The 25000-nt window shown below is 44.9% G+C and overlaps 3 protein-coding genes, 1 long non-coding RNA gene and 1 pseudogene across 5 annotated transcripts; 3 read left to right on the plus strand and 2 right to left on the minus strand.

Moving 5' to 3' along the window:
* Positions 1-209: 209 nt before the first annotated feature.
* On the plus strand, positions 210-5660 carry LOC4332749 (uncharacterized). Its single transcript, XM_015774237.3, has 7 exons — positions 210-727; positions 3986-4066; positions 4239-4313; positions 4585-4629; positions 4742-4831; positions 4920-5021; positions 5133-5660. Exons 1-7 carry the CDS (start codon positions 260-262, stop codon positions 5313-5315), a joined length of 1044 nt encoding a protein of 347 aa, XP_015629723.1. The 5' UTR covers positions 210-259; the 3' UTR covers positions 5316-5660.
* A 2040-nt stretch (positions 5661-7700) lies between these two features.
* LOC4332750 (protein ENHANCED DISEASE RESISTANCE 4) lies at positions 7701-11167 on the plus strand. 2 transcript variants are annotated; one of them, XM_015774229.3, is made up of 3 exons: positions 7701-7794; positions 8644-8882; positions 8986-11167. In XM_015774229.3, exons 2-3 carry the CDS (start codon positions 8762-8764, stop codon positions 10800-10802), a joined length of 1938 nt encoding a protein of 645 aa, XP_015629715.1. In that variant the 5' UTR covers positions 7701-7794; positions 8644-8761; the 3' UTR covers positions 10803-11167. The 2 variants fall into 2 exon arrangements, with proteins under 2 accessions (XP_015629715.1, XP_015629716.1); XM_015774230.3 differs by lacking the exon at positions 7701-7794 and adding an exon at positions 7864-8028.
* A 585-nt stretch (positions 11168-11752) lies between these two features.
* On the minus strand, positions 11753-12515 carry LOC107277999 (uncharacterized). Its single transcript, XM_015774239.3, has one exon. The coding sequence runs from the start codon at positions 12375-12377 to the stop codon at positions 11913-11915; it is 465 nt and encodes a 154-aa protein (XP_015629725.1). The 5' UTR covers positions 12378-12515; the 3' UTR covers positions 11753-11912.
* A 2435-nt stretch (positions 12516-14950) lies between these two features.
* Positions 14951-18604, plus strand: LOC107280351 (protein FAR1-RELATED SEQUENCE 5-like; annotated as a pseudogene).
* A 129-nt stretch (positions 18605-18733) lies between these two features.
* Positions 18734-20194, minus strand: LOC9271406 (uncharacterized). Its single transcript, XR_001544330.3, has 2 exons — positions 19898-20194; positions 18734-19274 (listed from the first exon to the last, which is right to left on the minus strand). It is a non-coding gene; the product is annotated as an uncharacterized lncRNA (long non-coding RNA).
* Positions 20195-25000: the final 4806 nt, after the last annotated feature.

Raw genomic sequence — 25000 nt, forward strand, 5'->3', positions numbered from 1 at the left:
ATTTTATTTGCTGCTAACAATACGTATATAAAAAAGTTATACGTATGCATAAGCATATAAAGGAAAGCTCATAGGCGTTCTTCCTTAGCAGCGAGAAAACGTATTCCTCATATCCGTTTCCTGCGAATAGAAGCGCCTTCATCGTAATCCCTCCCTCCCTAGTCCCTACCACTCCACTCCACTAGACCACCACATCCCTCCTCCTCTCCAACCCTCTCTCCTCGGTCCTCACCGTTCAATCGCTCAAGGATCATCAAGGATGTGCTCCTGCGCGCGATTCCCGCACCCGGCCTTGCAACCCGCGCCCGCGCCCGCGCCGCCGCCTCCAAACCTCAAGCCCAAGCCCGCCCCCACCACGCGCGGCCCATGCCCATCCCCCCGCACCCTCGTCGCGCGCGCGGCCCCTCGGCGGGACGACTCGACGGCGCCGCCGCCGCCGCCGCCGTCCACCTTCGACTTCCTCGCGCTGAAGCGGGAGCTCGAGGAGGAGGAGGAGGAGGAGGTGGTGGCTGTTGAGCCGCGGGATGGAGGGGGCGGAGATGGGCTTGCCAGTGAGGACGATGGCGACGGGGAGGCGAAGCGGAGCGGCGGCGGCGGCGAGAGCAGCGGCGGGAGGAAGAGGCGGCAGATGGCGAGGCGGTCGGGGCTGCTCGCCAAGCAGGTGATCAGCGTCAGCTCGGCGCGGAGCCTCGGGTTCGTGTCGCAGCTCTGGGTCGACGCCGCGTCGGTACGGTCTGCTGCTGCCTGCTGCATTTTTCTTTCAGTTTCGGCTGTTTACCTTTGCAGTTCGTGACTAACGAATGACGATTAGTTTCCATACATTGTAGAATACCTAATTCCCTATGGTATACTGTGCCTAGCTGAAACAGAATTTATGCTGTTTGAATTGGCACTACTATGTAGTTTTAACTCCATTTTTTTTAGTGTAACGTGTAAATGATCTAATCTGACAACGTTATGTAAAATTGTTCTAGATGAGTGTGCATTTGTTAGTTGCTTAGTGGATTCTTTTTCTGTGCAGCATTTTTATTTCTTTCATGGATAGGGTTTACTAGCTGTCGATGTATTGTAGGCCGTGGTATGTATATAGGCAGTTGTGACTATGCTTGGGGAAGCTATGGAGTTCAATCTTACCACACCTGCACACCAAGTCTAGAGAACCCTAAACAATTGCATGCTAATGGAATTGACTAGCACATAGGCATGAATATAAGATCAATGAAATGTTGCACGCAATACATATGTCAATGCAGAAGTTCTGATGGGCTCTTTGACAGGGGTATTTCCATACTTCCATTGTAGATCGGCATTGTAGTTTGTTTCTGGCCTTGTTCGTAAGGTTGGGACGATTTTACAAATGGAGCGCCAGCTAGGGAGATAGGGGTAGGACTGGAGGAAGGGTAGTTTTTTTTTTTAGAAAAAGGTCAGAAGACCCGGCTTCTTTTGAAAGCCCGAAGGTTGTGCTGGGAAACCCAGACACCAGATTACAGCATAGGGAGGGCGAGGCCTCCAAAAGAGTGCAAAGAGAGGCTCAACAGTAAACTACCACCTCTAAGACAACTCTAAGACCAGAGAGACAGATAGGGGCTGCTGCTATACAGATAGCAGTCATCAGATACAAAACACACATCCAGAAGACAGGCAGAACTGCAACATCCGAGGCACCTCTAAACCCAGGAATCAACATATCCCCAACCTATTGCTTCCAGTATTAGCAGCAGCAATCTTCATCTTCTCTGCCAAATCCATCATCCTGTTAGCTTCTTCAGCACGCCCTAAAACCTTCCACTGCAGCAAATAAGAAGTAATTCGAAAAGGAAGCATTAGGGGAGAATAAACCAACTGGGATCTGAAGATCATATTGTTTCTGGTAGTCCAGAGTACCCAACAAATAGCAGCAAGCAAAGCAGTTAAAGCTCTCATATTTTTGTTAGAATTGTGATTGATTAACAAGAAAAACTCCTCAAAATTACTGGGAACAGTGTTCCAACTCAAGACATCCCTACACATGCACCAAGCAAAAGTTGCCATAGGACAGTCAAAGAGGATATGATTAGTAGATTCAATGTTACTGCATAAAAGATAGTTCTCTGACCCATCCCAGCCCTTGCTTTTTAATTGCTCACAAGATTGAATTCTGTCCCTTATAGCCAACCAAAGGAAATGCTTAACTTTCACGGGGCAAGGAGATTTCCAGATTATTTGTAGCATCTCATCTTTAACACCTCTAAAAGACAGAGCTCTGTATAGAGAATTGGTAGTGTACTTATTATTAGCTGTCAGACCCCATTTCTGAGTGTCAGGAGAATCAGTTAGATCAAGCTCATCTAAAATTGCCCTAACCTGCTGCCACAGGAGGAAGGGTAGTCCATGTTTTGATTTACTGTACCAGACAATCATTCATCAGTTTCTAGTAATTCTCGACCTATATTTTTTTCCGAAAGACCAACCCAGTGGTTGGCGTTGTATTCATGGATGGAGCAAAACAGCCAAGTGGCTGGGTATGATCAAAATTTTACATATGGGCGGCAGACAACATGCACACCCTCACCCACAGTTCATCAGCTAGGCAATAATTTCGTTTTTTTTTTTGCTCCTCCCATGCTTCAAAGTTTTAGCTCGTCATATATTAGGGTGATTACTTGCTGCACTGATGACTCCCTCCTGCTGGAACACTCTCCTATTTCGCTCCTTCCATATCTCCCAAACAACGAGTATGAAAATCGATTGTAGTCCTTTGCTTGTGGCTCGATCAGTGCTCCTCATTCCTTGTATTCACCAGTCCATATGAGACGTGCACCTTGCCTACCTGGAGATGATGCTCGTTTGGCGCAGCCTGCCCAGTGCTACACTCTGAATTTGTGCGGAGGATAGGCATTCAAAAAAGAAGTTATTTACCGTCTCCAAATTCCTAAGGCACAGCTGACAAAAATAGTTATTGAGCATCCCTGGCTTAGACAGGTTAGTCTAAATCACAACTAGACTATTTTTTCCTTTATTTCCCAGCTCACAAATAGACAAAAAAGCCAGTATTGATTCCAACTCTGCACATCGAAGAAGAGGGGTGCATTATGCAATGCCGGGATGCTGGAGGAAGATGGGCTTCTGATTGGAGGTAGAGGAATGGCGACAGCATTGCATAATTTTGGAGAGAATGATAGGAAAAGAGGAAGATGAAACAGTGGCTTAGGCCAACTTCTTTTGAAATGGGTGGATCAGATTCTGACATGGAAGGGTTTTGGACTTGGGATGCCATCGCATGTTGATGAACATTTTTCCTGAGTGTGCCACCACATCAGCACGGACTGTCCACAAAACTAGATTCCCATGAAAGTTGCACTGCCTTTTTTTTCTGCAGAGTGTAATGCAGGCTCTCACAGAAGTAGAGAGAAGGACACATGCTAGAAAAATGAAATGTGGCAGCGTAAAGATGGTTATCTTGCCTTTTTTTTAAAAAAAAAAAAAAGAAAACAAGTCACACTAACACTGCATAGTACTTACTCTTCAGTTAAACACATAGACAGCCAGTGAAGCTTCGCCCAGCAGCATATTCATCAGTAATTCAGCATCAATCATCAACTCGTGAATTTTCTGGCTTGCTAGTAGCCTGCAGCTTATCAATTGCACCTGTATATTAGAGAAAGTATCCCATAAGTAGTTGAGTAACTTGCCAAAGAATAGTCTGGTGTCTATGAATGATTTCTCCAAGGCCAAAAAAATAGCACAGCAACTCTGCAACGTTACAAACCTTGTGGGTCTCATCCGAATTTCATCAAATCTGGTTTATTGTTTCAGACCACACTTCATCTACCCCCTCCTCTTTTTCCCCCCTTCTTTGAGCTGGTTCTTAGGATTAGCTTGTCTGAAGAGACCTGTTCACCTGTTCATAGGCAATATACCCTTTTTGTATGTAGCTACTGTTAGTCGATGTTATTGTATATGACCAGCACCTTGATAAATTTGTTTATCTTCCATTTTTCTTCAGTGGATTGTTGCATTGGTTGAAGTGAGGCCAAGTTTGCTTTCGGGAGAAGCTGAGAAATTCCTTTTTGAGGACATATATCAGGTGGGATGTGCATGAATACTCGATTTATTTTTCATTTCGCCTTTATTATTGCTATCCACATAAACATAAGAGCATATTACTATCGATACTGCAGCAGATACTTCGTTTTCAATGATGTTTTTTTTAGGAAAATCATTTTCAATAATGTTCAATGTACTAATTCCTTTTATAGGTTGGAGATGTTGTGCTTGTTGAGGATGAAACCGTGGTCGAGAATGAGTTTAAGCTAGTTGGACTGCACAGCTTGGTATGCTTTTTTTTCTGGATTCAAACAGAGGTTGCATTTCTATATCATGAAATTTTTTGTTTTAATCTAGGAAAGCAAAAGGTGAAATATATAAACTGCAGGGGAAACACTATTCAATGCCATCTTTTATATAAAATTCTCATTGGTAGGGTTATCAGTGTAGCCCTCTCTGAAAAGAACTGTTCCTTTCTCTCAGTTGCATGGGCAAATATATGAACCGAGAAATACTGTAGTTTCATTGCTTATTTACTATTCTGCCTAAATTTTTTAGGTGGGCTACAGTGTTGTTACATCTAGGAGGCGTAATGTTGGTAAGGTGAGTCTGTGTGGTCTTTGAGAGAGGTAATCTTTGTAATTTGGATTTCGGATTTGCATCTGAGGAGACCACTTAACATTGATGTTTTCAAGGTGCCCTTTTCATTCTTTAGGTGCGTGGCTTCACCTTTGACATCAACACTGGTGCTATGGAGTCTCTTGAGCTTGACTCGTTTGGGATTTCCATTGTCCCTTCTAGTCTGGTAATTTTCTGGAAACCTTCTTGTCATCTTACATATATAAGCATGCCAAATCTTATGCTGCCTTCTCAGACTGCTTCTTTCTTTCCAGGTAAGCACATATTGCTTGTTTGTTGAAGATGTGCTTGATATAGTTTCTGATACAATAGTGGTGCATGAAGATGCAATCTCTCGGGTTCAACGGTTAACACAGGTTTGTTTTATGATTGTTTCTGATAGAACTATTCAACTGATTAGGATGGAAATGAGACCATAATTCAATCAAAAACCTTGTTGAGTGAAATATTCATCAATTGAATATCAGGGTATTTGGGGCACACAAAATATCCAAGGACCTGGTGGTCAGATGGATGATAACGGTAGATATCGGAGGAGAAAAGCTCGGCGTGTTCAGAGACAAAACGGTCTACGAAATTCCAGTGGCCGAAAACTCCATAGGAAGATGAGGGACCGAGATGGTGACTGGGAACTACCAATGGACTATTGACCAAATAGTCTTCGAAATTCCAGTGTTCGAAAACTCCATAGGAAAATGAGGGACCGGGATGATGGCTGGGAACTACCAATGGACAACGGACACATGATGCTCGCGGGAGCATCAGGGAGAAACTTTTTTCTCCTGTTTCAGTGAATGATTGTCAGGCGCCACTGGAGTATATGGCTAGTTTATGCCTTTAGTTAGTTGTAGATATTGGAGGATCACGCACGGGTTTCTGTGGCTTTGGTGGGTTGTTGAAAAGCGAATTCATTTGTAAGACATCGATGGAATAGAATGCCCTTTTGACTGTACTGACTACAAGTAATCATGAAGTGCTCTGCTAGCATTGCTCTAGTCACTAGTCAGAATGTTCGGTTTTTACTGGTATTCAAGAAAGGGGCTTGGTTTTATCCAAAAGCGAAGAATTGGCCACTACAACAAATCTCAACAACTATAGGACAACTTACTCTATTAGAAGCAGTAATATATATATAGTCTTTTTTCCTGTGTCCTGTGCCTTCAGCTAGTGCGAGATCCTCCTACCTGTCGGCGACTTGACTCAACACGGCCACATGCTGCTTGTACGCGCGTGTAACCGACGACCTGAACCGGACCCTACTACAGTACTAGTAGTGCGTTTTTAGTTCAGCGACCAACCCAGCAGCACACATAAGCTTACGGACGTCGTCGTATCAACGACTTCTTACGAACAACTTCAAGCTGGACTGCTGGAGTAGCGATGAAGTTTGAGTGGTTGATGTGAAGCAGTAAATAGCGGATCGTTGTTCGAGTCGGTGAGCCGATGGAATGGATGACAGCGTCGGCTCATTTATTGGCAGCATACCTCCGCTGCTGCCCAGATTTATGAACCCTAACTTTTCCAGCAAAGACACACTGTTCGTGGATCGGGGCAAGCTGCCGTAGATCCTGGATTAAGGCCCCTTTGAATGAAAGGAAAAACCATAAAAATAGGATTTTATCCTATAAAAAATAATCCTATAGTGTCCTTTGAAATAAAGGATTATTTCCTATCAATTCCTTTGAAATTACTATGGAATGAACCTTACTAGAGTAACTTTGAAGGAAAATAAGCATGAGGTCTCACCTCATGTTTTCCTCTTCATGTGTCTAAGATTCCTGCGTTTTTTCTGTGTGCTAATCAAACGACAGTTTGGAGACTTTCCTGTGTTTCAAAATCCTATAGAAATCCAATAAATGTGGCATTCAATTCCTACGTTTTTTCTATTCCTCTGTTTTCTCAATCCTGCGATTTAAAGGGGCCCTAATTCCTTATGGAATACTACTTGTCGTCGTTGATGCTACCTACTCCTACCTCCTAGCCGCCATGGCTAAGGAGTATTATTATCTCTTTTCCTTCTCGTTTCAACGAGTCCTCAAGAGTGTCAATGCGAGACTGAGCTGAGCAAGCCTGAAGATGGTCGGTCTGCACTCTGCAGGCAATGGATGAATGGATACACGAATTTACCAGGGAAGAAGCCGAGTAATCTTGCTGTGGTGTGGACTGTGGAGAAAACCATCAGTCGACGAGTCGATGAGATATGTGCTCTCTCCATCGTAAAATATACTCGCAACTTATTAGGACAGAGTAGTTTTCGAAATAATGAAACCTGCAACAGAAACCGTCTACAGAACTAGTACTCCATTGCTTCAGACTTCAGCCATCAGCCATCAGCCCGTCACCGTTGAAATATTGAATGAGCTGTCAAGTACAGAACTACATACACGGGGCCACTTGCTGTGGCTCGCATCGCATCGCATACGTTCTGACTTTCTCAAGACCAAAGGAACAGGACAAGTGATTATAGAATATTGGACATTCAGAATTTCAGACTTCAGACTTTGATGAGAGTTGAGACTCTCGGGGGCTCGTTTTCTAGAAGGGTAAACGTTTTACCGCGAGACACGTTCTCATCTCATCTCACTCACCTTACTGTCCCTGTCAGCTGGGCCCCATCGCCCCGAGCGAAGAAGCACGCGTGGATAGGGCAGGCGGGCCCAACACGCGGGCGCCACGACCACCACCCATCTGGCCATCCAAACCACCGCGATGACGTGGCGTGAAGTCAACACGCCCATCCACGGTCAACCTTCAAATCCTCCCGCTCCTCCTCTCCGTTTTATTTTATTTTACTACCAACCCGCTCACAGTTTGACCACGGGTTGTTCTCCACTTCTCCTCCTCCCTCTCTCTCTCTCGCAGCAGTACACACAAGCGAAGCAAAAGCGCGGTGCGGAGAAGTCTCCCCGCCGGGGAGGCCCGTTCACACCGGTGATTGGGTTGGAGCAATTAAAGCTTTCCTCCTAGTCAACCCCAGCTCCTCTGCGAGGAAAGAATTGATCTCTTTTATAATCCTGGGCTCTCACTGTTCGTTTGCTTCTTCGTTTCGCCTGCCAAACTTTCCGAGAAGCGGAGCAGCAGTTGAGGAGAAACGACGGGGAGAAGCGGCCGAGGAGGTCTGGAGAAAAGGTGAGTTCTTGGCTTCTTCCTCCTCCTCCTCCTCCTTTTCGCCCTCATTTCTCCCTCTTTCCTGTCTCCGGATTTAGTATACTTCAGTTTTTGTCTTGGGAGTTTGGGAGGGAGTTCGTGCTCATACCCTCATATCTCCCCTGTTCGTCTCCCTCTCTCGGCGTCTTCACGTTCTTCTTGGGTAGAACTGTAGAAGTAGAAGCAGGAGTCTTTAGGTGTTCTTGACGATGCTCGGTGAGTTCTGTTCTTGATGCCTCTCTGTTTTTCTTTTTTTTTTTCTGCGATATGCTTCCACTGGAGTTGTACAGGTTTCAGTAATTCAGTTTGTGTTGCTAGTTTGTGCTACTGATAGTAATACTAACCACGATCATGGCAGCATTTGTTCTCTGATCTTAGCTTTCTACATACTGTAGTACAGTAGTTCTTTGAATTTGTCCGACAAGGTTAATCGGTCGAGGACTGGTAGTATTGAGACAATTGCTGATGTTCTCAGTTCTCTGATGACCTGGATGAGCAGGGGACAGACATGTGTGTCCTTTTTTAGCTGTTACCTATTCATGTAAATAGCTTTTTAGGTGGTTGTTTCCCTGGTCAATAAAGTCCGAGTAAGTTCCCCTTGCTCTGTGTTGCTAATATATGACTGATCGCACACTAATTTCAGTGCCTCAAGATGCGTTGATCGTGTATTTATATTTCTTAATCTCGTTCGGCATCTCTTCTGATTTTGATGCTGCTGAAGTTAGTTCATGACTTTGTCCTTAGTCTGTGTCCTCATTGCTCTTCTATGGATGCAAGTCCAGCCGAGACTGCTAGATAGATTCTGAACATCTTTTTCTTGCACATTTTCAGGCTCAGCGGGCGTTGTAATATTAGAGCTCAGAGGACACCATTGACAAGCAGAGGAATTAGGTTCTACATCAACCTGATAAATTGTGCATCGTGTGATGTTCTGGGCGTTTCTTGCTTCATGGCAAGCGTAAACACTGGAGGTTTACGCCTGGTGAGATGCCCAAAGTGTTATAACATTCTACCAGAACCTCCCAGTGTTGAGGTCTACAAGTGTGGTGGTTGTGACACCATACTTCGAGGTAAACTTGTGTGATTCGCTTAGCTGGGTACTGGGTAGCAGTAAATTTGATCATTTGTTCATCTGTTGGCTGACTTGTTCCTGATGATTTCCTTCTTATGCAGTTAAAATCCGTCCCAGCAATGGACAAAATGTAGCGACGAAACAAGTCCGGCAAGACTCCGATGATTTTTCGGTTGCTACCACCGCGAGCAATGGAGTGCATCCTCAAAAGAAGGATATTGCTTTCAGTGGTGCTACCATGGACAGATCCCGTACCCCTGATGCTCCGAGCACTGACACAGAGCATGCCAGTAATGGCACGAGCAGCAACGATAATGGCCATGCTATGTCAGTTGAGAATAATGCTTCTGAAGTTGCAGATACTGACAACAAGGAAGATTGCAATTTGGATGGCCAGAACACTAGTGGAAGGATCGAAGGCCCTTCTGAAGAAATACCACCCAATGCAAATGGCATGGATATCGATTCCGACAGAGAGGAAACCTACAATGTGGAAGGAATTGCTGAGAATTCAGAGGATTGCAGGGTAAGAGGAGGTGGAGATATTGATACAGAATGCAACCTGAGTTTACCTGAGCACGAATTGCCCTTACATCAGGAGAGCAAGTCAGACTCCGAGCTGAAGGAAGCAACCAAAACCGAAGACGAGGCAACCAAGAAAGGCCATCTTGTGAGGGTGCAATCCCGTTCTTGCGATCTTCGAGAGTCGCATCGCGCGTCGGCCGGTAGCTCAATGGATTTCCACTCTGCCAGGACTTCCCTCCAGTCCAAGAGCTTCAGGGCGAGCGAGCCGCTCCAATCGAAGATCATGAAGACAGTGGACGAGCTGAGAGGTGACCTCTCTGAATTTTTCAGCAAACCTGAAGAAGAAGGAGAAGACGACGACGATCGCAAGCCAAAAACAGCAGCTTACCCTCCTCGTCCTTCAAAGCAAGACGGCTACAGCAAGCCTCGTGCGCCGTTCACTTCCAGTGTGCCACTCACGGCTTACCACCCTGCAGCTAAGCATTCCGGCCATGTATCTCGCCTGAGCAGGTCAGGCCAAGTCCCTCCTCCTCCTCATCATCATCGTGAGCTTTCCTCGCTGCGATATCGCCGGCGGCGCAGGGCCTACTCGTGCTGCCACAGCGACCAGATGGAGACGATGAGGCGACCGTGCTCCCACGACTGCTGCCATTACCATAGCTGCCGGCCACCACCATGTCACCACCATGACCGGCCATGGAAGAGCCAAGAAGGCGCGATGCAAAGGCCGCCGGTGCAGGAGACGACGAGGCGCCGGGCTCCGCCCAGGCACCACTGCCGGCCGGTGCTGCGCGGCGCGCCGTTCGTCGTCTGCTCCGGCTGCAACCGGCTGGTCCAGCTGCCCACCGACTTCGCCGTCCCGAGCAAAGGCACGCGCCGGCTGCAGTGCGGCTCCTGCTCGGAGATCCTCTCCTACTCGTACAGGGACCCGGCCAAGAAGAAGCTCCAGTCTCCGTCCGGCGACGGCGAGGAGTGCCAGTACAGCACCGACGACTACGAGATCCATCAGGCGGCCGGCGACGCCGACCCGTTCTCGTACTCGGAGGAGTACGGCGTGATCAGCTACTCCACCGAGGAGGAGCAGCAGCCGCTGCACGTGTCGAGGAACTCGTCGTTCGACACCGTCGACGACGAGCGGAGCGCCAAGCTGCACCGGCTGATGGGGTACTCGTCGGCGAGCGAGCTGCTGCGGCTGCGGCGCTCCCCCGACCTGTACGAGAGCTTCGGAGAGCGGACGCCCGCTGCAAGAACGAGTGACACGAAGGGCAAGGCCATCTGCGTAGCTGACGAAGAGGAGCATCCCAGCGCGAAGGTGAGAAGAGGCCGTGGCTTGCCGCTCCCAGGGATCCTGAAGAAGGGGATCCATGGACTGGAATCCCTGAAGCTCAGGTAGTCACTCGTCAGGTCATAGCGGATGATGTACACTACTCTATTTTTTGAGGATTAACTGATTATGGCCAGTTTAGGGAATTCAGAAACGGGCTTGGTTATTAGGGTGCTGGGATAGTGGGTAAGATGCTGATAGGTGTGATAGTTCATTGTATTTGATCATTAGTTTGTGTAAAGGTTGGTTTTCTGTGGCAATTTTGTGTGCTTTTTGGTGGTGGTGTGTGATTTGCAGTATTGTTGATTGTATAGGCTAAAAAGGCTACGACCTGTGTGCAAATTAGCTGTTGTAACTATTTTGAGTTTTTTTTTAATCTTGATAGAGGAGTTTTTCTTCCTTCTGAAATGGAAAAGGATTGCCACTTTTGATTATGAATGTTTGAAGCTGCTGTACGTATCATGACCATGTGCCCTTCGCAGTTTGCACAGTTGCACTGCGTTTTCTTGCTCACTGAAATTCTTCTGAGGCTGAAATGCGGTATAGGCCTGGTTTAGATTTAAAAAAATTTTGATCAAAAATATCACATCTAATCAAATGTTTAGACACATACATAAAGCATTAAATGTGGAAAAAAAATCAATTATACAGACACAGTTTATATGTAAATTGCGAGACGAATTATTTAAACTTAATTACACCATGATTTGACAATGTGATGCTACGATAAATATTTGCTAATAACAGATTAATTAGACTTAATAAATTCGTCTCAAATTTTATATGCGTATTATTAGTCTTCATTTAATGTGTTCATATACTTTTTTAAAAAAAAAACTTAGACCCATAGAACTAAGCACAACCATTCTTCTACTCTTTCTATTACATCCACCGTAGGTTCGTCGTCTTGCTGTGTTGGTGCAACAATCCGCATGACAATGAACAAGAGGTTTTTTGGTGTAAGGTGATAAAATGAGGAGAAGCACAGTGGAGATGTTTTTTGCTCAAAAAAACAAAACTGGTGCAAATGTTTCGCGGTGTGATATGATACTACTATATACGGAGTACATACAGTATATTAGTACAGAACGTTTTTTTCTAAAACTTTTGTACACTACGTTTACATTGTATCACATACTACTGTATAATAATACGTACAATACGATGCGCTTTAGCAGGCTAGCGGCCGGTGTCCCCGTGACGCGCCACCTCAGCCGCCGCGGCGCCGTGGTCGCCGTCCACGCCGTGGCCGTCGTCGTGCCGGTGCTTCAGTGCGCTGAACACCCGGGAGCTCTCCTCGAAGATGTGCGCGCGGCGGTCGTAGTCCGTGGGGCGGCGCCCCTCGTCGCCACCGCCCATGGCCTCCTCCTCCAGCACCTCCAGCTCCTCCGCCGCCGCGGCCTCCTCCTCCTCCTCCTCCCCCTTCCCCGGTCCTCCTTCCCTCTCCTTCCGCGCCTCCACCGGCTCCGTCCCGCCGCCGCACCGGCACCGTGCGCGGAGACGGATCGCGACGAGCCAGCCGCCGTGAACGGCGCGACGGCCAAACGTGGCCTGTCCATGGCCAGCCGCGACGGCACCGGCGCCACGGCCCCGCAGCGACGTCGGGCGCGCGGGGGGCGCGGTGCGGGAGACGAGGGACCGCATGGCGCGTGGGTAACACGTACACGTAGCTCGGGGAGACGGGACACGTTTCACCGCACGCGCCGCGGTGTAGTAGTATAGGAGTACTGTAGTACGCGAGTGAGCAGCGTCGGGAGAGGTGGTGGATCGATGGATGCACACGGGAGATTCGATTCCGGGGACGCTGTCTCGTTTTATCCGTGGGCCCGAAGATTCCGGATGCGGCGCAGGCGTGGGCGTGGCCGGAGGGGGGACGCGTGGAGGATGGCCTGGTTTGATGAGCCTGGCTGCTGCTGCTAGTGCCAGCGTCATATCACTTGTCGGCACGAGGCGCTCGACCCTCGAGCTGCTGCGTAGTATGCCACGCGTGGGTGTCGGTTGCTTCCCTTGTGTGCAGTGCAGAGATCAGAGCAGGGTTTACGAAACCTTGTTGTTATCCCGCGTTATCATCTGTCACGATCTTCTTAATTTTTAAAACCATTATATAATCATATAGTTTTCACAGAAATTACATGGTTATCGCGATAATCATCAAATCATGCGTGGCGATAATCACACCTAAAACTATATGGTAAACCTGATGAGAAATAAGACGGTTTGGGGCTTTTCTGGTTGCGCGATGGGCTGGTAGCTGGGCCTCCGGCTGCATCTCCTGCGCATTTTATACAGCACGTGCTTGTAAGCTAGGGGGTCTTGCACGCCGACTAGCTTCGGGGGGTCCTGTGAAAGTGATATGAGTGCCTCTCAGGGTGTTAACCCCACCGGTGGTGTTGTGCACCATACATGATCTGACCTACCGCAACCTCTCCTCTTTGTCACAACACTAACGTGACACGCACGAAGAGAGTTTTTTCCATGTCAATACATGTGTAAAGCACGGCAAAAAAACAGAAATCAAAGTAGCATCCCCCCCCTCAACAAATCCTACATGAATTGAAAACATAGAAAAAAATGATTACACCACATGAAAAATTGAATTGAAAGAAATTTTCCAAAAGATCTAGCATTTAACTTATTTTTATATGAAATTGATCATAGATGTGGAATTGAGATCCTCTAACTTACTTCCCGCTAGCGTTTGGACATGTCGTTATCTATTAACTTATTAAAGGAATAAAAAAAGGTGCAACCACGTTCGCTCTCACGGCCTAGAAATTCTTATATTATTCGAAGAAAAAGAAAAATAGAGTTCATATAGAAATGCAATTTAGAAATAGTTGAAATTCGGAATTAAAAAATAAGAAATATTGGAAGAGGAGACTAGAGTCCATATATAGAAATACAATTTATAAATAACTGAAATTCGGAATTAAAAATAAAGAATATTAGAAGAAGAGTATAGAGTCCATATAGAAATACAATTAGAAAATAATAAAAATTTGGAATTAAAAATAAGAAATACTAGAAGTATAGTATAGAGTCCATATAGAAATATAATTAAGAAATAATAAAAATTCGTAATTTTTTTTAAAAGTAGAGTATAGAGTCCATATAGGAATTTAAAACTAACTAAAATTCGGAATAAACATAATAAAATTAAAAACAAAGTTTAGAGTCCGTATAAAAATACAATTTACAAATAACTAAAATTCAAAATTAATAAAAAAAATATGGGAAGAAGAGTCTAAAGTCAATATAGGAATACAATTTAGAAGTAACTGAAATTCAAAATTAAAATTAAAGAATATTGAAAGATTAATTTAGAGTCTGCATAGAAATATAATTAGAAATAATAAAAATTTAGAATTTAAAATAAATAAAATTGGAAGAAGAGCCTAGAGTCTATATAGAAATACAATTATAGATAATAAAAATTGAATTTAAAAAAAGAAATATTGAAAGACGTGTCTAGATTCCATATAGGAATATAATTTACAAACAACTAAAATTTGATATTAAAAATAATTAATAACTAACACGTAATTTGATATTAAAAATAATTAATAACTAACACGTACTCCCTCCGTCCTGGTAAATATCGAACCCTAAATTCCCGATGCAAGTTTAAGGTTAAAGTGAAAATACCAAACTGCCCTTATTAATCACAGCCATTCTTTGTACCATTCACAGCCATTCATCATCAGTAGTACATTCACAGAGATGGGGAGATAATAAGACAATTTGCGGTAGAAAAGAAGAAGAGAAATTACACCTGCAATGAACTAGCAAGCACCAAGATCATAGAAGAACCAAGAACCAAGAAGAGAGAAAAAGAGATACTACAAGAACTAGCAAGAACCCCGGGTCCCCGACGCATGAACTAGCAATGAACTAGCAAGAACCCCGACGAGGCCACGTCCGCTCGTCGCCGCCGCCTCCGCCGAAGCCGCGTCCGCCGGTCGCCGCCGCCACCGAGGCCGCGTCCGCTTGTCGCCGCCACCGATGCCGCGTCCGCTCGTCACCACCGCCGCCGACGACGCCGCCGCCGATGCCGTGTCCGCTCGTCGCCGCTGCCAACGAGGCTGCATCCGCTCGTCGCCACCGCTGCCGCCGACGATGCCGCGTCCGCTCGTCGCCGCCGACGAGGCAGCATCCGACCGCTCATCGCCGACAAGAACCCCGGCGTCCGCTCATCGCCTCGCCCGTCGCCGATGCCGCGTTCGCTCATCGCCTCCGCCACCGCCGATGCCGCGTCCGCTCGTCACCTCCCCAGCTGCCACCACCGCCGCCGCGTTCGCTCGTCGTCACCGCGCCGCCGCGTGGTGGTGGAGCGGGAGGGAGGTGCGGGGAGGAGCGGGAGAAGGCCGAGGGGTACAGGAGAGAGATGGGGGAGAACCGTCTGGGAGGGGATGGCGGAAAAAAATCTGGTGCAGACCGGATGCAAAACAGCAGTCCGTGCGCCCCGACGCGGATGCATGACGCGTGGATGAGGCGCTCATCCGACGGCCGGCCCACACAAGCGGGTCCGCATCCTGCACGGCTCGACTCAGGTCGTTCTCCCTCAGCTCGGCTTGCGCGGCTCAGGATTAGATTGGGTAGGGCGTGATTAGAGGCGGACGATTAGAGCAAAACAGATTCGCTACATGGCAGGACGAGGAGTCCAGCAGAAGAGCACAGGCGCCGCCGAGCTTCTGGTGCCGTCGTCTCATCTGATGCAACCTTTGCCTGCCGTAGCGCACGACATGGCAGGACAATCTTCACATGAACACGATGTAATCGTTGGGGATCATGGAGCCGATGGCAAGCAGAGAACGCAGGTACATTGCCTAGCTAATTGACTCATGATTTTTCATCAGTACATGCATGCATGATCGTGAGTGATCGTCTTACATGCCCTCATCGCAAATACTGATGTGTGGCTAATACGTACTGATGTGTGATCATATCGTGCATGATCATCTTGCACAGATCTCCGAGTTTATGACCATGGAAGAAGATGTTGCCGGCGCTATCGATGCCAACGCTAATGGTGATGACAACACACTATGTCGCATAGTACTTGAAGAGATGGCAGATAAAGCACCAAATCAGGTAACGATAATTTAATAGCAAATTCGATGGAAAACAGAATATTTCATACTGTGGTAATATAACTCATTTATCGTACAACAGGCCAATGATAAAGTTGCACAAACTTTGATCTTGCCTCAAGTTGGAATGGCTTTTGATTCAGAGCAGAAAGTGTATGATATGTACAACACCTATGCCGGGAAGATTGGGTTCAGTATTAGAAAGAGCCAAGCAAAGCACCGAGTCGATGGAACTATATACCAGAAATATATAGTTTGTAGTAACCAAGGACAACGACAGACTAAGTCATCACTAGACACTACTAGGACGAGTTGTGATGCTTGTGTTCAGTTTAGTATTTGTCGAAAGGGAATTTGGACAGTGCAAAAAGTTGTACTTGAACACAACCATTGTCTTGTTAGTCCAAATAAGTCGCACAAGGTGAGGTCCCAACGGCGTGTTATAGAAGCAGATAGGCAGCTAATTGGCCAAATAAGGGAAGCCGGGATGAAACCAGCGCAAGTGTATGAGTTCATGAAGGAGTGGTATGGAGGAGCTGACAAAGTACCATTCTCAAAGATGGATTGCAATAATGAGATCGGTCGCGAACGCAAGAAGTACTTAGAATCCAATGACACACAAACATTGTTGGAATAGTTGAAGAATAAGCAATTAGAGGATCCTACATTTTTTTACGCCATCCAAATAGACAAGGAAGATGGTCGGATAGCTAATTTCTTTTGGGCAGATGGTCAATCTATCATGGATTACTCCTGTTTTGGTGATGCTGTGTCATTCGACACCACATTTGATACTAATAAGTTTGAAATGCCTTTTGCTCCACTCCTTGGAACCAACCATCACAAGCAGACTGTAATTTTTGGTGCTGCGTTGTTATTTAATCAAACTATTGAATCATTTGTTTAGCTCTTTGAAACTTTTCTAACATCAATGTCAGGAAAGCATCCAAGCACAATTTTCACTGATCAAGACGCGGCCATGGCAGCAGCAATTGCTTTAGTATTCCCAAACACAAGACACCGTCTTTGTTTGTGGCACATTTATCTAAATGGTGGTAAAAATCTTGGTCATGTCATTCATAAGCATCCTAACAAGTTTCTAACTGATTTTAAGAAATGTGTCTATGAGGAGAAAGCGGAGTATCATTTCAACAAGATGTGGCATGAATTGTTGAGTGAATACAAGCTTGAGGATAACGTATGGATGTCAAATCTATATAGGTTGAAGGAAAGTGGGCTATTGTCTTTCGTGACTCTTTTACAGCTGATATGACCTCGACTCAAAGGAGCGAAGGTATGAATAATGTCTTCAAGAAAAGATTTCGTAGGAAACTTGGTCTTTCTGAGCTCCTTGTAGAATGTGATAAGGTTGCTGCCAGTCTTCGTGAAAATGAGTTGGATGCAGATTTTAAGTCAAGAAACTCGAGCCCCGTTACTTGCATCCCAAATTTACCTATGTTGAAGACCGCAGCTGACTCATATACAAGGAAGATGTATTCAGAGTTTGAAGAGGAGTTTACAAAACAATTTTCATTGTCATGTAAGTTGTTGCAAACTGAGGGATCAATATTGACATTCATGGTTATGCCCATGGAATCAGATCAGGAAGCAACAATTGTGTATAACACTGCGGATATGACCATTACATGTTCTTGCAGAACGTACGAGTCCATTGGTATGTATGCATACTTTAAATCGCATTATAATTTTGTTTATACAAACATCTGAAAAATGGCATCCACATCTTATAGGTATACTGTGCAAGCATGCCCTCAGAGTCTTCAATATGAATGAAGTTTTCACTATGCCATCTCAATATATACTCAACAGGTGGACAAAATATGCGAAAAAAGGATTTAATATTGATAAACAAGGAAGTGAGAAGGAAACTTTGAAAACACATGCTGCACGTATCTCTCGAAAGGCAACATCCATCGCTTTGAAATGTTCAGTTTCGAAAGAACTTCTTGATGATTTGGAGAAAGCCATAAATAATTTGGACTTGGAGGCAGATAGTTCTCTAAGCAAGATGCAAGAAAAAACATGTGAGGTTCCTCTAAATTCAAATGACTGTGTTATGGACACATTAAATGGTGCAATATCAATTAGAGTTCCTCGAGTGGTCAAAGGCCCAAAGAGTAGACGATCAAAAGATGCAGTTGAAAAGAAGAAACGGAAGAAAACAAAAACTGCTAAGAATAAAGGTGCTGATCCTACCCATTCCGGCATGTTTATTCCCATTGTATGCTTGTATAATTAATTTTTTTTATACTCTGATATTTTGTATGTTTGAACTATATAGGAGAAGATCTAAATAATGCATCAGAAGATGAAGATGAAGATGTTGGTGATGTGTGTGGGCAATCTTCGACCATGGCTGCAAATGATGTGTGTGGGCAATCCTCGACCATGGCTGCATATGATGTGTATGGGCAATCCTCGACAATGGCTGCATATGATGGGTTTGGGCAATCCTCGACCATGGATGCTCCTTTAATCCAAGGCGGATTTACAAGTCTTTTATTTGGAGTTCAGCGAGATTCAGCCATGGCTGCTAGAAAGTTACATTTCAATTAATAGCATTTGGCTCAACCTACAATGAGTAGGCTTTTTTTGAATAGATTTTGGTGTATCCATGAACCTGTACTCTTTTACCGTGTTGCACTATATTTTATTTTCATTTTGCATTGTGTTACACTAAACTATCATTGACGTTGTCAGTTCTATCCATAAATTTGGTAGCTATGTATGATATATGAATTATCTACATTGTTTCTGAAAGACCAGCTTCTAGACATCACATTCTAGATTTGAACTTCAGGATTTCAGATCACACAATATTTCATATTTTATTTTTGAAAGGAATCAGATGAATAATCAAAATTTTCAAGGCATCAATCACATTGCAGATTTCAGAACATCCAACATGCCATATGTATTTCAAATAAAAGAAATACATTGTACAGATTACATAGCGATATGAGTTTCCTTGCAATTTGACCAAAAATGCGGTCCAAACTTACAGCATCTAGACTACAATCCTTGCATACTCCTAAGAGTGTACAGACTACATTGTATGGATTAACAGCGAAGGCTACATTCATCAAACTACAATCCTTTTAGCACCATCCACTTCTGCCTGCTGCATTTACCATCCTTTTAGGCAATCAATTTTCCTCTTTTGTATTTTGCACAAGGTTACAATAGTTCTCAGGATAACTTGACATCTGGCAAAACTAGTTCTCAGGATACAAGGTGTTCTGAATCTTTACAAACTCCTAATAGTGTATATACTACATAGTAGGAATTACAAAGAAAGGCTACATTCATTATCTTGTCATTAATTGTTCTATGCCACTTCTTCAGCATCCTCTCGTTCATGCTCTTCCAATCTTCAATTGCCATTCATGCCGCACCCCATATATCTCACCTGCAATTCTGCATTGGCCTCCTGCACAAAAGCGGAAGTTGCCAGCTGCCAAGTGTGCCAAGAACAGATATCTGATTTTTGCAACTGATTGTGTTGTCATGTAGTGCATATAAAAGAAAAAAAAGAGAGAAACCAAATGTGGTTCAGTTCAGATTTGGCTCTGTCTTGTAGTGACAGAAAAAGAGAAGCCACCAGGTGGTTCAGTTCAGATTTGTCAGGGGGAAGCCAAAGCCTTATGTTTCTCTAGTTGTTTCAACTATTTTCAGTGGAAGTATCACAGCTGAATATACAACATGCAACATATCTTACTCCTCCACTATGCAAATTATTCAGTGTGATACTCAAGTTTCAGATTTTTGCCTGTTTTCTGGTGACCTATTCCTAGTCAATTTTGATGTGAGCCTACTACCCCACTTTGCAAAATGTCCAACAATTTTACTGATATGATGATTGGTCGGCCAGGCACCGAGCGAGTTGCCAATACAGAATGTCTGTTTTGTTTATGCAAAACAAAAACCGATTGTCTCAAACTAGTACTAATTAACACTATCAAGCTGCAATGATATATGCTAGGCTTACTACCTAATCACATGAAAACCAAAACTGAGCAATCAAACCAGAATCTAGTGACCATGATTAATTACCGCAATAAAAACCAAAACCGAGCAATCAAACTATGAAACTCTCAATGCACGGGAGGGTGCCGCCTGGCCCTTCCATCGTTGCTGCCCTGCTCTAGGCATGGGAGGGTGCCGCCACTGCCCTGCTCCAGGCACGGGAGGGCGCCGCCACTGCCCTAGCTGTCCGAGGGAGCCGCCGCCGCATTCCGTCTCCACGCGCCCAATAGCGGATGAGAAAGGGGCGACGGGATAAGAAACAGGCGGAGGGGAACGATGACTGCATCTCGGACTAGATCGAGCCGATCGGAGCGAGCGCGAGCCGAGTTGTGGTGTGTTGAGATCGCTCTTGAGCCGAGCTGAGATTGAGGTGCGATGCGGACTCGCTTGTGTGGGCCGGCCGTCGGATGTGCGCCCCATCCACGCGTCATGCATCCACGTCGGGGCTGCACGGACTGCTGTTTGCATCCGGTCTGCACCAGATTTTTTTCCGGGGATGGCGCCTGCGAGAGAGAGGATAAGGATGGCGGTGTGAACGCGAGGAGAGAGAGGTCGTGGGCCCATCGATGTATACACTAAGACTACACGTTTCTCGTTTTGTGCGCTGGACTCGGTTTTTTGTGAGACAAACTCCCTCCTCTAGAATTCGACTTTTTTTTTTGACGGAGGGAGTATATAAAATACAATATGAATATTACACATTAGTAGTTTTGTAAAGTTAGTATAAAATTTAAAATTATGTTGTCATTTTAATATATTTGAATAATATATTGAGAAAATATATATGCTATTATACGAGAGAATATAATGATACTAGACGCGTAATCTGCGCGGGCCACCATGCTAGTTGGGAAGTAAGTTAGAGAATCTTCTTCCGTAGAAATGCAATCCTATAAAAATAATCGCTATCTTATTTGTCATACAAATCAAAGGAAATTAAATCCTTATCATAATCCTAAGAAATCACCAACCTATCATAATCCTCCAAAAATAATCTCCAACTTATCATAATTTTATAGTGATGAGAAAATTAAATCCTCCAAAATTCCTATCATAATCCTAAGAAAAAGGAGCACCAGTTTGCCTAGGGAGGTAAGATTACAACAATACAATAGTAGTTGGAAGAGATATAGATTTGACAAACCGATGTCGAACGAGTGAAATTGTTAGATTGGGTCTTCGTTTAACTGCGTACGAGGACATTTCTTTTTTTTTCCTTTTTCATAAATCACAAAAGCCACAAAACACAGTCTTTCATGCATCTAGCTACGACATACTATTGCACAGTGCACACATGGAAAGCCCTTTTCAAAAGTCACCAATAGTGCGGCGAACATACACGTCACTCTCTCCACATCAAGAAAGCACTTTAGGGGAAAAAATGAAAAAGAAAATGTGTATCGAAGCTCAGGAGGCAGCATATATGGCAAGCATGCCATGTTTAAAGATTGCACGGCAACCCAATTATATGCTTCGTCTCCAAGGGAAGGAAGAAACGGGAGTGGAGGTGATCCCAAAGAGGCCACAGAAAATGCGTATTTGCCCCTGTACTATCATTACACGCGGATCATAGCAGAATCCACGTTCTGGAACATACTGATCACGCTAACAAAGCCCCAAAAAAAAAAAGCGACGAGTACACGGGAAAGTTTGATGGATCCACGTCGGCCGATGTGCGCGCACGGCACGGCCGCTTGCGACTTGTTTAATTATTTCACACGCTGTATGCCTCCCGGCACATATATGGATTTTCCATCTCTTCGCCAACACAATGCGGTGAAAAGTGAAATAGTATTGTTAGGAGTAGCCACTAGCCAGTACAGTACTAGGTACAGTAATTGCGGCTTGGTCCGTGCATGTTTGACCTAATGACATGATTAATCAGATCTCTGAACAACAAATTGTCCTCTGTCTCTCTCTCAAACAGAATTAATTGGATGCCAAGTACCAGTACTAGTAAATACTTATGCGTCACTGTATATTTGTGCACGTTAGCAATTCGATCCTTTGGCAGAGGGATACTCCATGTACATACATATAGTTACTCCAGGTGTACGTATATTCGGAATGTCAGATCCACATACGAGCCATGCGTCCACTTGGGAATTGGGATCCAAGTTGGCTGTATGTATGGAGTATGGATATGGGCTGTTGTATTGTACGGTACCAGTCGCTTTTACCTGCACCGCATTTTTTAGTTCAAGGTGAGTTTGGTCGTGGATGAAGACGGCGGTGGCCCCCACAGATTCAACTTGGCTTTCATTAATCAGGGTCAGTGCGATACACGCCCTGAGACGACGGGTGTATTTACCATCCTGCCACTAGGTTAGCCAGAAAGAAAAAGGAGCGGCTTGTTTTCTGGTTACTGTATTTCATACGGCTGGCAGTACGCCAAGTCGGCTTTTCTCGTCATTTTGGATTTTTATTTCCTGTTAAATTTGTTTGTGATACTATTTTTTTTGTTAAATCTCTTCTTTAGTACTCCCTCCATCTACTTTTCATAGACATATTTTATCTTGGCACACAGACCAAGGATAAGTAATTCTACTTATCATCCATTTAAACATGCTACTAGTCATTCCTCGTAAACAAGCGATTCATTAATATTTATATTTCTCGATGCCATATAGCCAATCTTGTGTGAAAGAATGGAGAGTCACGCATTAAATCCGAGAAAGTCATTAAGATGATAGGTTGTTGGATTGAAATATGTCTATCAAAAATAAATTTTTCAGATTTAGAAATATAACTATTAAAAATAGATGGAGGGAGTATCATACTACTCCGTTCAAAAAAAAACAAATTCCTACATACGAACCTGTATATACATATGTACGAACCTAGACACACATGTGTTCAGGTTCGTAGGTAGGATTAGTTTTTTTAGACGGATAGTTTTTTTTAGACGGATGAGATACTTGGTAAAATTATAGTAACGTATATCATGGTCCTAAACTTTATTATAAAAAGGAGAACAAGACAAATGAGTTGAGATTACAACATTTAGAAAAAAAACTATATAAGGGCATACACTATATCGTTGTAATCTTTAGGAGTTAAAACTAAATTCCTATATCATTCTTATGGGTATGAGAAATCCTCACATAATTATTTTATTAGGTGTAAGAAATACCACATAGGACCGTACCTACATAGAGAGAAATTAAGTAAGTATATTATGTTAATCCCAAACAAAATTCACATAGTTTTCGTTATTGGGGTCAAATGCCAATTGGTTACTAAAATTTGTCAGAGAATGTTCAATAATCAAATATTTCACATAATTGGTAGCCGATTACCATAGAAAGATGCACTAGTAAGAAAACAACAAAATTTGATTTTTAAATTTCTAAAATTTACTTTTAGTCGATTTATCTCGATACCAGTAACCGACTTTGAATCGAGTGGTGCCACGAGTTTTTTAAACTAGGTTGATTTGAGAGAAAACCACTAGCTACATACTACAAGTGATAGATTGAAGCCACTGATATATATACATGCCTAACTTTTTCTCTAGGTCCATATGTTAACCATTAGACCCTGTTTAGATGGGACTAACTTTTAAGTCCCTATCACATCAGATGTTTGGACACTAATTATAAATATTAAACTAGACTATTAATAAAACCCATCCATAATCTTGGACTAATTCGCGAGATGAATCTATTGAGCTTAATTAATACATGATTAGCCTATATGATGCTACAGTAAACATACTCTAATTATGGATTAATTAGGCTTAAAAAATTTATCTCGCAAATCAGCTTTCATTTATGTAAGTAGTTTTGTAAGTAGTCTATATTTAATACTCTAAATTAGTGTCTAAATATAGAGACTAAAGTTAAGTCCCTAGATCCAAACACTACCTTAGTAATACTAGTCCTACTTGATGCACATTATCTCAGCATATATAAAAATATGATGGCATTGATGATCCATAGTTCAACTGAGACTCTACCCCCGCGTCGCCCTCGTGTCTGGCGACACGGGGGGCGAAACGCCCAGTGTTGCCGTCCCTTTCTCCCATTTCCCTCCCCTCGCCGCCACCAGAGCTCATCGCCGGAAAGCCGGCTGGCCAGCGAGGAGGGCAGCGGCGGGGCCTTCTCAGTTGGCGGCGCATCCTCTCAGGCGCGGGGGTGGCGGCGACTGCCGGTGGTGGGGTGTGGCGGCGGTGTGGCGTCTCGGCTAGGCGATGGCAGATCCGCCTCTGCCGTCGCCGAATCTAGCCTTCCCTAGGCTGGATCTAGTCGTAGCGGGTGGCGGCGCGCCGGCGTGGAGCGGGGCCGGCGGTGGACCTCTGTTGTGCGCGTTGGTGGGTGGCCGGCGCACGGGGTAGGCACGCGCGACGGTGGCTGGCGCGTGTGGGCAGCGGAGGCCGACGCTTGCGAGGCGGCACGGGTCGGTCTCTTCATCAGTCCGGTGGGGCGGTAGTCGGCGGGGCGCATGTCGGCATCTCCGTCCGCCGTGGCATCCACCCCCTCCCCCCACCCCTATCACGGTTGTCACCTCCCTTCCTCACGTCCCCCCTCCTAGTTGTCTTCTGCTGCTCTGCTCGCCCCAACTCTTCTCTGTGTTGGGGGTGAAGCTGAAAGTTGTCGTCGCAGTTGCGAGGGGTGGTTTCCCGCAAAGCCCGAAGATTCTTGGTGGAGATGCCTCCGCCACAGATCTCGTCGGAAACATGGAAGACTCCGATGTCTTTGCTGCTCTGTCTTCAACTTTCGGTTCCTCTTTTGGCATGGCACACCTCCTCACCTTCCTTGATGCTCCTCCCTTATGTTGGCCGGTCTGCTTCCAGACCATGGTCGTGGAGCCTTTCGGTGGATGAGGGGATGTGTTCATCCGTGAAGTTGGTCCAGTTTGTTCGTCGTCAGGGCTCTTTGGCCTCGTATATGCTTCAAGTGTCCTGTGTCTTAGTGAACATGTCATTGTGCCGAGTTTGGATCGGTGCGGTTTGTCCTCTGTAGTGCTAGGGTTTTAGTGCTTAGGCGGAGTCGAAGCTGCTGCATCAGGTTTAGCCGATGAGCTGGGCAACGATAACTCTCAGCACTCTGCTCTGGTTTCTTGGAGGTCCTGCACCTTTCAAGGGAGTCTCGGGCAAAAGCCCTGCCTGGTATTCCAGGATCGGTGACA

Source organism: Oryza sativa, chromosome 3 (genome assembly GCF_034140825.1).
Source record: "Oryza sativa Japonica Group chromosome 3, ASM3414082v1".
NCBI classification, from domain to species: Eukaryota; Viridiplantae; Streptophyta; class Magnoliopsida; order Poales; family Poaceae; genus Oryza; species Oryza sativa.